Raw genomic sequence first — 15,421 nt, 5'->3', positions numbered from 1 at the left:
TTCCGAGGCAAAAGTCATTCTGCTTTCACACGAGGTTCCGTTTGGAATGTTGGGAATGTTTGCTTTATGACGTCAAACTCGGTACTGTTCCTCTGATCACATAAATATTGTTTGAAAGTAAACACAAATTACCAAACGTAGCGCAGAGCAAGACAGTCTGAGTTTTTAACTGTTATCTTTAAACACTTCCAAGGAAAAAGGATAGAAAGAGAATGCAGCATTTCAATTCTAGAACCCATCTTTACCACTGATGCAAATGTTCCACAGATTAAAGAAAAAAAAATCATTTTAACTCTTTTGTTGTAATAGGAATGAATAAACCCTGTTACAGAGATTTGCCCCTGATGATTAACAGGCATAAATGGAAGACAGAATGTTGTCAGGACACCCGCTGGTTCTTTAGGTCTACTGTGGCAAGTGTCTCTGTTTGTTAGGACGTCTGACCCCTGTACTTGGAATATGGCCCTCCTTCCTTCTGGCCAGTTTATGTTCTCTCTGCAGTTAGATGGTCAGTAAACACTTGCAAACACTGAAATAACATTTGAAGAAGGTTCCCTAGACTTGACCAAGAGCTCTCATAAAGACAGACAGTCCGTTTACTGCTGCATGCGTTACGGAGAGCAAAAAGCCCCCAAAACAAAACAAACAAACAAACCAAAAAACAACAGGCTGAATCCAATATGCAATTTCACAGCACTTTAACTGTGTCTTTTATTTATTGTCCTCTACATAAACATAGTACAGACAATACACGTTGGGGGGGGGGGGGGGGCTAGACAGACACATCTGAGTGTGTGAGGATCCGATTACCTCTAGGTATGTATTGTTGTGAATGTCTGTTAATGTCTACACACACACACACACACACACACACACTCTCTGGTGCCAGTCAGTGCTGTAACTGTCACAGGTTCAAACTGCTATGACAGATGAATGAGGGTGAAGGAGATGGTGGTTTACATTGGTAGCTGCGTTAGCATTAGGATAAAACAGAAGTATAATTTTACTGTAATAGATCAGTGTACAGCAAGTGATAAAACAATTCTCTCTCTAATTCATACCGGGGGGGGGGGGGGGGGGGGGGGCTTTACATATGAAGACTGTCAAACGAAAAGCAACTGTGCATGTGCGCGTGAACACGCAGGCACACGCATATGCACATACACAAACGGACCAGGGAAGATACCAGCAATACAAAGCCAAAAAAAAAAAAAAACCTAAACAAGACAACAACAAATGTCCTCTAGCATACACAAACACAAACAAAAACATGAATAAATAATTTAAGAAAAATGAAAGAATGAGATGGAGGATAAGCCTGGGGAGAGGGTTTAGTGTGTGTGTGTGTGTGTGTGTGTGTGTGTGTAGAGGGCACAAAAACAGAGAGAAACTGAGTTAGGTCTGTTAAGACATTAATCATTAGTAGCGGGGGAAAATTTCAATCGCCTTTCAATCCTAACCCAGAGTGTTTAGTTTCATTAACTTACAACATTAACAGATCTATTCAAATCAAATGCTTTGATACAATACATTTCTCCAACATAATTGGCCAGACAAGAAACACAACTGAAAAAAAAAAAACAAAAAAAGAAAACGCACACACACACACAAACAGTAAGTTGTTTGTAGTCATTCTAAACCCTCTTACAGTGGACTGTCACTTCATTTATCTCCAAATTCCAACTCAAAAGCATAAGACATGAAAGGAGAGGGCACTGTAAATTATTACCACTGCGCTGGGAGCTAAGAGCTTAGGGCTGATTATCAGTGAACCTGAACATTCTATCTGAACCCACGAGAAGGTTCTACAGATTCCGTTATGACATCACAGTGCCCTGTCTCAGTCCACAGTTCTGGAATCTAGTCGTGTCTCTAAAGAAGATGCAGTCACAGTGGCTGGAGGTCCTCTGGGTTGGGGAACACCATGTCGGGCAGTTTTGGGCAGGTGTAAGGTACAACATGAGCCTTCACCTTTGTCTTTTCAGTCACGTTTACAGATTATCTCCAAAACAGACAAACGGATATTGATTCAGCTGTTCAAGACAAGCCCGTAATCCCACGCACATGCTGGTCTGGAGCCAGCGCTAGTCTCCCGTGACTACAGTAAGCCAATGGAGGAATAAGACAACTTTCCAGAAGGGGGTACATGTTTAAATAATCCAGATTCACAACTTCCATGGCACCAAAAACAAACAAAAAAAAACGACATTTTTATTTGTGGAAAGAAGATGTACAAAGAGACAAAGTGTCAACGAAACAAATGCTCTTGTGATAGAGGTTCGGGTCCTCAGAGAGGCGTGACGGAACAGCACAAACATCACTATGGTCCAGTGCGTTTATATAACAGCGTCCAAAGTGTTAGTCCATTCTGGAATGTTCTACCAAAGGTACGCCAAGGGTCCTCAGGACACTTCCTGCTCCTCCTTCCTACTCTTACTCTATCTCCCCGCAGACCACACCTGTAAACACACACACACCACACACACGTGCACAGTATATTTATAAATGCTTATACTAGTATACAAATAACATGTAGTCAGGACCTACATTTTTATGGGATGTTACAGGGGGTGTTTTTAGGGGAATTTTTGGAAAAATCTTTACCGCAAATGTTCACATTTAATGCCGTCAGTAAACTCAGTGTAAACTGTTTATATGCAGGTTTGACAAAGATTAATTTTGAGTTTGACGAAACGATACCAAGACTCGTACCTCATCGCCTCACTTCATCGTCATAAGTTTCCCAAGAGCTGTAAGAAAAATAAAGTGAGAAGTGCAGGAAAGCAGAGAAAACATGCACTGTGTTTGTGTTAGCCTGAACAGAAGTCGTTTTGCATGATTGTCCTTTTTTATCGGCTTAAATGAATGTTCCGTTTGCGTGCGCTAACAAATCACTCTGTGTTGTAGATAACGTTTAAATTGCTAAGATAATGAGCCAAACGCTTACAACTATAAGCAAAGATAATTACAAGGTAAATTAGTCTACGCAGAATAGAATCTATTTATAGAAACTCTCATCATTTTGATGGCAGTCATTGTTTTCCAAGTACCGACAAAAAAAAAAAAACCAAAAAAAAAAACCCCACGTTTTTAAATAAATAAATAAAAAAATACATCACGTAAAACAAGCCAGTCTGCCATAGGAAAACCATCAGAGGGGAACTGTTTATTCTATTATCAAATGATAAATAAAGACCGCATTTAATCGTGTTGCCAGGCGATGAAACAGTGTGAGCGTCTGAGTCATTTCCTGACGTTAATGAAGGAAGAGCGGAGGACATTGTGTCTGGGTATCCCACCAGCACCACACGCTGGATAAGCATTTTGGACCGCCCACCACAATAAGAATTAACACAACGCAGGAACAAACAGCAAGAAGAAAACAGGAACAAAATCAAGTATTTACAGTCATGTTTACACACAAACAAAAAAAAACATACCAAGTCAACCCACAAGCACTCACACACACACACACACGCACTCATAGGGGGACATTGCAATCGATGGACTAGTGTTGATTGACTGACTGATTGACAGGACTTACCAAACAGACTTAAAAAAAAGAAAACTTTTCATCAATTATTCCAAACTCCTATCACACAGTCAATCAAAAAGATGGAAAGAAATAAAAAGTTGAGTGAACTGCTAAAAGAAAGAAAACGCGCGAGTTTGATGAGGGAGACGCAGAGACTGCTGAAGGCAGGTTCTTCCACACAGATGTGCTCTGTCTGTTAACTACAGAGTCAGCTTCCTATCACGTCTTAATGACTTTAGTGTTTCCTTTATTTTAGCAGTTATAATAATAAAAACAGAAAAAACAACACCACAGTAAATCAATGGTGCTCTACTGCAGCGAATCATAAAATGAGATCCAATCACAATAACAGTGGGTTACCTGCACCGAATCAATCAAAATCAAATGGATTGAGTTTCATGATGTGTTTTTGTGTGTGTGCGTGTGAGAAAGACAAGTCACACTTCACTCAAAGTCCAGGTGTTCTGTGTATGGCTTTGTTAAGTTTCATACACATTCACAACAATCTGACAAAGTTTCATTATCAGCTCAGTGTGTGGCCACAAAACATCAGAGTACTCAGACTTCCCTGAGTGGAACTCACACGTAGACAACACATGGGCTTTGAGTGAATCAAGACTTTCCTTTCAATCAGGAGAGTGGAGGATCATGGGTAAATCACACAGCCGAGCCTTGTAGGGTTGTACGGTTTACACAATCGCTCACACGCCGCCTGTTATAAACTAGTGAAATAAAGAAATTAAAACACACAAACAGAAGAAGTCCTGGTTTATCCAGGAAAAACACTAACAGTCACATCATACACACGCCACTAAACATTGTTTCAACCAGCTAACCCCGAGGGGATTCTAGAGTTTCGGCTCTCATACACACCGTTGAGCTTTGTCCTCAATATTCCAGAATTTTCAAGTATGAAACTCAGAAAGTTCTGGCAAAGGACTGGCTAATTCATATTTTCAAGACTAAACATATTGGACAACCAAACATTAGCCTGTTTGAAACGGAGCGAGTCTGACTATGGGTTGTTCAGTTCACACGCTGCACATAGGAAGAGCCTACCCTAACATGTGAGCCAAAACAAGGACTGATTTCACTGAAACTCTATGTAAATAACTGCCTCTCACTTTCCACAGAATCTCAGCACAGCCTGGTCTTCAGCCGTGTAATGTTAAACACATGCTACTAACTTCCGTTTGCTCATTAATGACTGGATAAAAGCAAGCTTTTCTTTTTTTAAACTCACAATTACTTTCGTAACTAATTAAATCAAGTCCTATATGTGTCTTACATATTTAGTTCCGTTTGTACAAGTTATGATTCCTTTCCAGAATGTATTTACTATTTAATAAATCTGTTTTTATATCTGCGATGGACTGGCGACCTGTCCAGGGTGTTTCCCCACCTTTCGCCCAATGAATGCTGGGATAGGCACCTGCAACCCCCGCGACCCTGATTAGGATGTGCGGCTTAGATAGGGAGTGAGTGAGTGTTTTTATATGAAGGATGTCATATAGAATCCCTCTGATAAACAGTAGTGATCAGACGCGGAACTGAGAGGCGGGTGTTCAAGACACTAATGCTCTGATTGGCTGTGTGATTCCCCATGGGCCTGTGTGATTGGTTGATTAGGACTCACGGCGAGGGGATCAGCAGTGAAAGCGGCCACACTGTTCCTCATCTCATTCTCGTTGCCGCGGAGAGGAATCAGTGACACGTTACCGAAACGTGCGTCTAAAGGCGCTGCACGACTTGCACGAGACCTCGCTGACTCCGTAGGCCACACATTTCCCTCATGCTGCGAGACACACACACACACACACACACACACACACACAAACAAACAGAGAGAGAAAGACAGACAGAGAGAGATGGTGTCATGTTTACTGTTCAGTCCATTTATTCTCAATAACAACTGCCTGTCAATCAAATGCATCCAACGAATGAAAAACAGCTTAAACCATAACATGTCTGCATTATATATACACACACATAAGGGTCTTAAACCATAACATGTCTGCATTATACACACACATAAGGGTCTTAAACCAAAGCATGTCTGCATTATACACACACACACACACACACACATACATACACACATACACACACACACACACACATAAGGGTCTTAAACCAAAGCATGTCTGCATTATACACACACATAAGGGTCTTAAACCAAAGCATGTCTGCATTATACACACACACACATAAGGGTCTTAAACCATAACATGTCTGCATTATACACACACACACACATAAGGGTCTTAAACCAAAGCATGTCTGCATTATACACACACACACACACATAAGGGTCTTAAACCATAACATGTCTGCATTATACACACACACACACACACACACACATAAGGGTCTTAAACCAAAGCATTTCTGCATTATACACACACACACATAAGGGTCTTAAACCATAACATGTCTGCATTATACACACACACACACACACACATAAGGGTCTTAAACCATAGCATGTCTGCATTATACACACACACACATAAGGGTCTTAAACCATAGCATGTCTGCATTATACACACACACACATAAGGGTCTTAAACCAAAGCATGTCTGCATTATACACACACACACACACATAAGGGTCTTCTGCCAAACTCATACTAAAGCTTATTTACTGTCCTCTACAGAACTGTGTTTTGGAGAGAGAAGAGGAGAGGGAAGGTGAGAGAACTGTGTTTTGGAGAGAGAAGAGGAGAGGGAAGGTGAGAGAACTGTGTTTTGGAGAGAGAAGAGGAGAGGGAAGGTGAGAGAACTGTGTTTTGGAGACAAAGAGAGAGGACCTGCTGCTATTTTCAGGACAGGTCCAGAGAGAGAGAGAGAGAGAACAATGTGAAATGCTGAGAGTTCCATCTCTAATTATGACCTATGACGTCAGAACTCACCTGTACGCTTAAAAACGTGGCAAACCACTCTCTCATCTCCGTCTGCGTATCACAACAAAGATACCTGAAAAGAAAGAGAGAGAGAGAGTCATAACTCACACCAAGTACAACCTCACAGGATAATACTGAAAGTCCCCCATGAAGAGAATGAGAGAGGGAGGCTAAGACACACACATACACACACACACACCACTTTCACAGACACAAACCAGTAACACAGAGGGACAGCTCCTGGTGGATTTGCCCAGGGCCCAAACAAAGTAAGTGTCTAGCTATGATTCACAGTTTCACTGTTTCCCTGTGCCTCTGATTAAACTACTGTCTATACACTGCACACAGGCATTTGTCAACATCATGGGCTCATTTCATTTGTCTTTTTTTTTGGGTTTGTTTTTGTTTGTTTTTAAACAGTGGGAGTTTTGGCTCAGGGAGAAAAGAATATTGGCTTGTTTTCAAAGTGTCATACATTATAACATAATTCTGTTTTCACACAGGGCCACAGTGCATGTAATGCTATTCACTTCTTTGGGCATTATGAGTAAATGTGCTATAAAAAGGGACTGAGTAGAGCAAAGATTTACTTAAACACACACACACACACACACTCAGCCACCAAACCACAGAACCCTTACAGACATAAACATTTTTAAACGCCACCATGCATGACGTGGTTGAACACACTTGGGCGGCCGGAGGGTCACGTGACCCCATCAGACGCGTACACACCTGCCAAAACACAGGTAAGCCCTGATTTCAGCACCATGGACAGCGCTCGTCCAGCCTCATTGGCCTGTCTGTAGCTCAGCACCAAGGCCAGCTCCTCCAGCCATAGGCACCTCACCTGAGCTTATAGACCAAAACACCCTCCTCCTCCTCCTCCTAAAGGACGCGCTCCCTCACCGAGACGGAGAGCGGGGATAGAACACAGCTTAACCGCGCCTCCAGCCTCTCCTCTGAGGAGTCGCTGCGTCCGAGAGGCCAAAGCCCGGGGAGGGTTTTAGGAGCCCTCTCCCCTGCTCAGGAAACCAGACACCCTCCTGTAATCCGCCCTGGATCTCACGCTCCGAGCCGCAGCCGGGTCTGGACAGACGCTTCCAATCTAAAGCAATCCTCACTCTGCTGCTGACCGCCGGGCATTCAGCTCAGCTACGGGAAGGGTTTTCGCTTCCATCCTTTCATCTTCTCTCTTTTTTTCTTTTTTTTTTTCTTTTTTTGACCTCTGACTTTTCTTGCTTTCTAATTGAAATAAAACTTCTTCTGTTGGCATTTGTGCTCATTTGGTATTAACCCCTTTTCTTGTCACGCATACCCAGCCCAGAGGTCATGCGGTTGTCATTGTCATGGCAACCAAAGCTCGTTAAAGATGGCCAAGACTCACTCCATCTTCAGGCCCTCTCTCTCTCTCTCTCAGGAGGAGGAAGAGGAGGAAGACTATGGTCCTGCAGGGTCCAGCCCTCACTGGTCTCGTGACAATCCAGCCTGTTCTCCCCCCGTGACTCATGAAAAAACCCCCACAATGCACCACTCTGCAGGAAACAGGAGTCCATACTGGGAGGGTATATTTCCCCAGGGCAGAAAAAGAGTGTGTCACCCTTGAACTATACGCGACAGGAACAGGCCTGTCCAAACACGCCGCCACACGCTGGCAGGTCTGACGTGTGTTTGCTGTTGCGGTTGGCTACGTTTATTTTGTTTTGAGCGCGTGTTTGGTGTAAGGAGAGCATGTTTCAGTATCATTACAGCATTGTCCACTGTCAAAACGCCAGCCTGCCTTCGTTTAACTCAGTTCACACAAACACAAACACCCGTGTTCTACTTCGTTTTATAAAATACGGCCACAGTGTACGTGTGTGTGTGTGTGTGTGTGTGTGTGTGTGTGTGTGTGCATGTGTCCATGGGTGCATGTGTGTGCAGGTTCTGTGTGTGTGTGTGTGTGTGTGTGTGTGTTTAAAACATTATCTGAGTGAAAACAGGACCTGTTCATATTTACACAGCTTTAACACAAGATACATTGTGTGTGTGTGTGTCTATGTGTGTGTGTGTGTGTCTGTGTGTGTGTTGGCCTGAGAGAGGCATGACCTCTGTCTTTTCCTGCCGACTGAATTTGTGGTAAACTGTGTGTTTCTCCCGAAGCATGGAAGCAAACTGTTCCCCCTGTCAAACCCTGTACGTCTCTCTCTCTCTCTCTCACACACACACACACACACACACACACTCAAACAGGAGGCTCTCTTACCACTGCTGCCTCTCCTGTTTTTCCTGTTTCTCACTTTCGTAGACCACCGTCAAACCCCAACTACAGAAAGAGAAAGACAGAGAGAGAGAGAGAGAGAGAGAGAGAGAGAGCGAGAGAGAGAGAGAGAAAGAGCGTGAGAGACAGAGGGAGAGAGATTAGATGAATTTTAATCCTAGCAGTCTACAGACGCTTTCTAAATCATTTGTTCACATGTTGAATTAGACTGCCACCTAGTGTACAAAAGTGGCACTGCACTCTTAGGCAACTGAAGCAGACCTTTGGTGCACAAGACCACGTCATCATCTGTCCTTGAACAAAACATTAATCACAAATTAGGTGTTATGTTCTGTGTCATGTTGCCTCATGTCATCGTTGTCTTTTAAAATACAGCAAATCTAAAAATAATACAGAGAGCTACCTGGAAATTAGAATGACTCTTCAAAAAAAAAAAAAAAAACAGAACTGTTTCTATGGCAACCTCTCCAAAACCAGCATAAAAAGAGAGCAGTCAGATTGTCATTTCACATAATAAGAATCTGAAGAGTTTGCCTGAGGTGATTACAGGTGTGTGTGGTGATGACTGCAGTGGGGTTTATGGGTAACAGAAGCTGGAACTGGGGGGGGGGGGGGGTAGCGTTTTCACGTCGTTTTCATGTGGCGTGTTTGAGGTATGGCGCTGTAATGTGGCAAGTTGCCTTGTGCGATCTGTTTTATGTCGGTTTATGCCAATGTGGAGTGCGGAGCAAACTCACCAGGTAGGAGGGCGGAGCTTCTTTTTGATGCCCAAATAGACTTTCAGACACTTCACTGGCCACTCCTTCTCTGGACGGTTACTCTGGAGTTGGAGAAAGGAAGCATGGGGGGGGGGGGGTTTGTTTTTTTCTTTTCTTTTTTTTCAACCTTTTACTGATTGCGAGCTACAACATTTACCATTTACCAGAATTAAAGTAAAGTAATCACACACACACAGCCTTGTTCAAATAAGACCTTAATGCAAAAACGCTATATACCACACAGGCGCACGAACGGACACGCCCACACACACAAATGAGACGAGCGAATGAAACCACCGCCCGTAACAGGCATCAAAGACCTCGGAGCAAAGCACTGACAGACCACTAACCCACATTAACCCTGGGCCACTTTCTCAGGCCTGTACCAGAGGTGCCACACCACACCCAAGTTTTGACAGGACTCCAGCACACAGGCCTCTGATGGAGACAGCCCCATCACAAGTCTGATTGGCGGGATCAGGGCTCTGATGGGCGGGATCAGGGCTCTGATGGGCGGGATCAGGGCTCTGATTGGCTGGATCAGGGCTCTGATGGGCGGGATCAGGGCTCTGATTGGCTGGATCAGGGCTCTGATGGGCGGGATGAGGGCTCTGATGGGCGCGATCAGGGCTCTGATTGGCTGAATCACATGTCTTTGAATGTAGATGGCGTGAAAATGGGTCACACACACACCACAGCTGGTCTTACCCTGACTTCCTTGTAGAGTCTGAGTGAGGAGCTGGTGAGGATGAAGTAGCGATCGTTAAAACTGCCCGTAGAGAGACCCAATCCCAGCAGACTCCTCTCTTCTCTGAACTTCATCATACCATGCTTCGACACATCAACTTTACTGGCTACAGGTCACACACACAGATCACACATACACACACAGATCACACATATACACACACACACAGAGATCACACATATACACAGATCACACATACACACCCACACCCACACAAACAAACACACACAATATCATTTAAAAAAGAACATTTTCTCACCACATTAAAAACAAACGTGTAGCATAAGGCACATTTAGTCTGAAACACAGATAATTAACACGGAAAAGTGTTGAGTGGAAGTTTCTACATTGTTTTGACAAGTCACTAGTCACTGTCATTAGCAGGTTGTGTGTTGGCTTTTCGGTCGTCGGATGTGTGAAACCTCACCCAGATAGACCAGCATGGCCTCCATAGAGAAGTGCTTCTTCACCACCAAGTAACTGTCTGTACCCAGAGAATGGAAAATGGGCAAGACCCGCTCCTGATAGTGCAACGGCCGTTCTGAGAGAGAGAGAGAGGGGGGGGTGCAGAGAGAGAGAGAGGGGGGGGGGTTCAGAGAGAGAGAGAGAGAGAGAGAGAGAGATGGGTAGAAAGAGAGAGAGACAGAGAGAGAGGAGAGAGATGGGCAGAGAGAGAGAGAGAGAGAGAGAGAGAGAGAGAGAGACAGACAGATGGGCAGAAAGAGAGAGAGAGAGAGAGAGAGAGAGAGAGAGGAGAGAGACAGAAGAGAGATATTATGAACTTTAAGCAACTGACAGAGTGGGTTGCTTCCCGGAAAATGCACATAACAGTTCATAACTACTGTATGGGTGCATGCATATATATATATATGTGTGCGTGGGTGCGTGTGTGTGTGTGTGTGTGTGTGTGTATGTGTGTGTGAGTGTGTGTGTGTGTATGTGTGTGTGTATGTGTGTGTATGTATGTCTGTGTGTGTGTGTATGTGTGTGTGTGTGTGTGTGTGTGTGTGTGTGTGTGTGTGTGTGTATGTGTGTGTGTGTGAAAGAAAGAGAGATTTACCCGCTTCCTCTTTCTCATTGACTTCGAAGCAGTTCCAGTAGTCTTTCTCTCGTACGGAGATTTTCCGACGGTCCAGAATCTCAAACGTTAACTCTGCCGCAGTCATAGTGGCGGGAATCTGGAGACCGGACGGTTTGAATCAAACACAATCAACATTAACTTCATCAACACCGTGTGTTAGTGAGTCCTACGTGACAAGGGACGAGTCAGTAACTTAGAAACAGCAAAGCAACGGCACCTGCCCACTGATCTTCTCTAACGTTAGTGTACAGACACACAGGCAAAACTAAGAAACAAAGGTTAGTGTTAGGTGTCATCTCAGAGGTCAAAGGTCACTGTGAAACATTCTACGGCCACAAGATCCAGTAGGTCAAAGGTCGAGGTTGAGAATCTAACCTTCACATGCTGTTCCGCTGTCTCTTTCTTCTCCTCCAGGTACACTGTACAGATGAACTCTCCGCTATTCTACAACACACACACACACACACACACCCACAAGTTAGGATTCACAATGTGCCATTCAACACATTCTTTCATTTGTGAATAAGGCATATGTACAGATACATACACAAACAGACAGAAACACACAGTCACAAACACACACACTTACCACAGTTTTGGTGTTAAGATTGTCTCGAAGCTTTATTATGTATGTGATTTCATCCAGCTGTTTTTTCAGTTGCTGCTCGTTCACCTATGACCCGACACACAAACACACACACACACAAAATTAAAAATGACCTGCATTAATATAGGACTTAAATTTAAGCAGGCCCTTAGAATGTATAATCAACACCCACCACATGGTGGCAGCAGTGTCTACAGGTCTACAGTCCCTAAAGCACACAGAGGAAGAAAGAGAACTTCTGCTTCCTGTTTTAAATATCGCTTTCGTTTCACACAACCAGATAATGCAGCAGTGTAAACATACACAGATACTGAGAAACAAAACCTGACACGGCATTTAACGCCGACACAAAGAGGACATGAGGGCTCACAGTAAACAGGCTGCCTACAAATCCGTAATCTGACCTTTCAAAGTGGAATATAGCAGTAGCTACAACGATCCTCTATAATCTGACCGATGAAATTATGTTTACGACTGACTTACGCAGGCTTCATAAGCATTCATAAACCCCAAGAGAATGGAAGCAGACATCAGTGAAGTTGTTATGTAGGCTATATGCCAGAGCAGAACAGTTCATGAACAGTACACACACACTTATGACAATGTTATGAAGTATCGTTCCCTCGTCATTCCACTGTCATAGATCTGAAAGGAGTCTCAGCTTACGTGTCATAAACCCAAACCCGAGTCTAAACACACGCTTACGAGTCACAAACCCAAACCCGAGTCTAAACACACGCTTACGAGTCACAAACCCAAACCCAAGTCTAAATACACGCTTACAATTCAGAGACCCAAGTCTAAATACACGCTTACAATTCAGAAACCCAAGTCTAAATACACGCTTACGAGTCATAAAGCCAAACCCAAGTCTAGATACACACTTAAGAGTCACAAACCCAAACCCAAGTCTAAATACACTTTTATAGCAATCTCCTGTAGTCTATATGTAGTTGCATGACATGGAATAAATGCTACATGTTAATAGATGCTTATGAGAGCCTTATGTAGGCTATATGTAGGTTTATGAGAGCCTTATGTAGGCTATACGTAGGCTTATGAAGTCTATATGTAGAGTTAAAGGACAGAGCAGTGTTAAGAGGTGCTGCTGAAGCTTTGATAGGGATTGTTGGCTCACATCGAAAATGGCCACGTAGTGTTGGATGAGTTCCTCCACCACGCGGCCCGCATTGTAATCCTTCCCGTCCGTCTGGAAGAGGGTGGGCCCAAACACGATGGCCAGGTTATGGAGATTCATCTGGTTCATATCCGCAAACCGCTGGACGCTGCAAACACACACACACATATAAACACATAAGATAACCATACACATAAACACACACATAAACGCATAAACACACAGACAGACGGACACACACACACACAAACGCACACACACGCACAAACACATAAAATAACCACACACACACACATGTACAGACATAAACAAACACACAAAAACACATACGTAAGCACACACAGACACAATGAGAGAGAGGGAGAGGGAGGGAGAGAGAGAGAGAGAGAGAGAGAGGGAGAGAGGGAGAGAGGGAGAGGGAGAGAGAGAGAGAGGGAGGGAGGGAGAGAGAGAGAGAGAGCAGGAGGGAGAGGGAGAGGGAGAGAGAGGAGGGAGAGAGAGAGAGAGAACTGGACAGAGTGAATGGAAATGTGTGTTAGGTATGTTTTTACTGACTTAAAACTTTGAGTGTAGGTGCATTCGTGTAAGTGTTAGTGTGTTTTACATAAGTGTGCGTGTGTGTGTGTGTAACTCACCAGTATAAGTGGTTTACGAGAGCACGCAGTGAGGCTCTGTTCACTCGGGGCAGGCTACTGAGGAGGAGCTGGTACTGGGCAATCTTCTCACTCTCAACTGAAACAGCTGTTCTCACACACACACACACACACACACACACACACACACGCACACGCACAACATATGACTATGTGATTTTAAGAGTTTGGTTTCTGTCTGTGTGTATGTATGCATATGTGTGCCGTGTTTGTGTGTGTATATGTATGTATGTATGGCGTGTGTGTGTGGCATATGTATGCGTGTGTGTATGCATGCATGCATGGCACGTGTGTGTATGTATATATGCGTGTATGTGTGCGTATGTATGTACAGTGTGTGAGTGTGTGTGTCACGTGTGTGTGTGTACCTATGTATGGCATGTGTGTATGTATGTATGGTATGTGTGCTGTGTGTGTGTATGTATGTATGGCATGTGTGTATGTATGTATGGTATGTGTGCTGTGTGTGTGTATGTATGTATGGTATGTGTGTCGTGTGTGTGTATGTATGTATGGTATGTGTGTCGTGTGTGTGTATGTATGTATGGTGTGTGTGTGTGGCATATGCATGCGTGTGTGTATGCATGCATGCATGGCACGTATGTGCGTGTATGTGTATATGCGTGTATGTGTGCATGTGTGCGTATGTGTGTCACGTGTGTGTGTGTACCTATGTATGGCATGTGTGTTTATGTATGTGTTTATGTATGTGTGCCATGTGTGTATGGTGTGTGTGTATATGTGTATGGTGTGTGTGTATGTGTGTATGGTGTGTGTGTGTGTGTATGTATGTATGGTGTGTATGTATGTATGGTGTGTATGTATGGTGTATGTGTATGGGTATATGTGGGTGTGTGTGTATGGTGTGTGTGTGGTGTGTGTGTGTGTGTGTACCTGTAGTGCTGAGCCAGCTCTGCGCATGCTGTCTGGTGAACAGGCCCTGGTGTGTATGTATGGTGTGTGTGTGTATGGTGTGTGTGTGTGTGTGTGTGTGTGTGGTGTGTGTGTACCTGTAGTGCTGAGCCAGCTGTGAGCGTGCTGTCTGGTGAACAGGCCCTGGTGTGAGTGTGGTGTGTGTGTATGGTGTGTGTGTGTATGGTGTATGTATGGTGTGTGTGTGTGTGTGTGTATATATGTGTATGTATGGTGTCTTGTATATGTGTGTGTGTGTATGTGTATGGTGTGTGTGTGGTGTGGGTGTGGTGTGTGTGTGTGTACCTGTAGTGCTGAGCCAGCTCTGTGCGTGCTGTCTGGTGAACAGGCCCTGGTATGTATGTATGGTGTGTGTGTGGTGTGTGTGTGTGTGTATGGTGTGTGTGTGTGCATGGTGTGTGTATGGTGTGTGTGTGTGCCTGTAGTGCTGAGCCAGCGCTGCGCATGCTGTCTGGTGAACAGGCCCTGGTGTGTGTGTATGGTGTGTGTGTGTGTGTGTGTGTGTGTGTATGGTGTGTGTATGGTGTGTGTGTGTGTGTGTGTACCTGTAGTGCTGAGCCAGCTCTGCGCATGCTGTCTGGTGAACAGGCCCTGGTATGTATGTATGGTGTGTGTGTGTATGGTATGTATGTATGGTGTGTGTGTATGGTGTGTGTGTGTGTGTGTGTATGTATGTATGGTGTGTGTATGGTGTGTGTGTGTGTGTGTGTGTACCTGTAGTGCTGAGCCAGTTCTGTGCGTGCTGTCTGGTGAACAGGCCCTGGTACGTATGTATGGTGTGTGTGTATGTGTATGTATGGTGTGT

The 15,421-nt window shown here is 44.2% G+C and overlaps 1 protein-coding gene across 1 annotated transcript in view; it reads right to left on the bottom strand.

Moving 5' to 3' along the window:
* Window positions 1-2,284: 2,284 nt before the first annotated feature.
* arap1 (ArfGAP with RhoGAP domain, ankyrin repeat and PH domain 1) overlaps window positions 2,285-15,421 on the bottom strand; it is a 54,195-nt gene continuing 41,058 nt past the window's right edge. Inside the window, exons 22-34 of the mRNA XM_030776800.1 lie at window positions 13,666-13,771; window positions 13,031-13,178; window positions 11,875-11,958; window positions 11,661-11,729; window positions 11,265-11,382; window positions 10,632-10,745; window positions 10,165-10,310; window positions 9,436-9,518; window positions 8,684-8,743; window positions 6,448-6,511; window positions 5,172-5,330; window positions 2,713-2,750; window positions 2,285-2,459 (exon numbers count right to left, since the gene is read on the bottom strand). Coding sequence (XP_030632660.1) covers window positions 2,733-2,750; window positions 5,172-5,330; window positions 6,448-6,511; window positions 8,684-8,743; window positions 9,436-9,518; window positions 10,165-10,310; window positions 10,632-10,745; window positions 11,265-11,382; window positions 11,661-11,729; window positions 11,875-11,958; window positions 13,031-13,178; window positions 13,666-13,771 — 1,169 coding nt within the window. The 3' untranslated portion in view covers window positions 2,285-2,459; window positions 2,713-2,732. The remainder of the gene's footprint in view (window positions 2,460-2,712; window positions 2,751-5,171; window positions 5,331-6,447; window positions 6,512-8,683; window positions 8,744-9,435; window positions 9,519-10,164; window positions 10,311-10,631; window positions 10,746-11,264; window positions 11,383-11,660; window positions 11,730-11,874; window positions 11,959-13,030; window positions 13,179-13,665; window positions 13,772-15,421) is intronic.

Source organism: Chanos chanos, chromosome 6, assembly GCF_902362185.1.
Source record: "Chanos chanos chromosome 6, fChaCha1.1, whole genome shotgun sequence".
NCBI lineage: Eukaryota > Metazoa > Chordata > Actinopteri > Gonorynchiformes > Chanidae > Chanos > Chanos chanos.
This window is presented reverse-complemented; position numbering and strand designations above follow the sequence as displayed.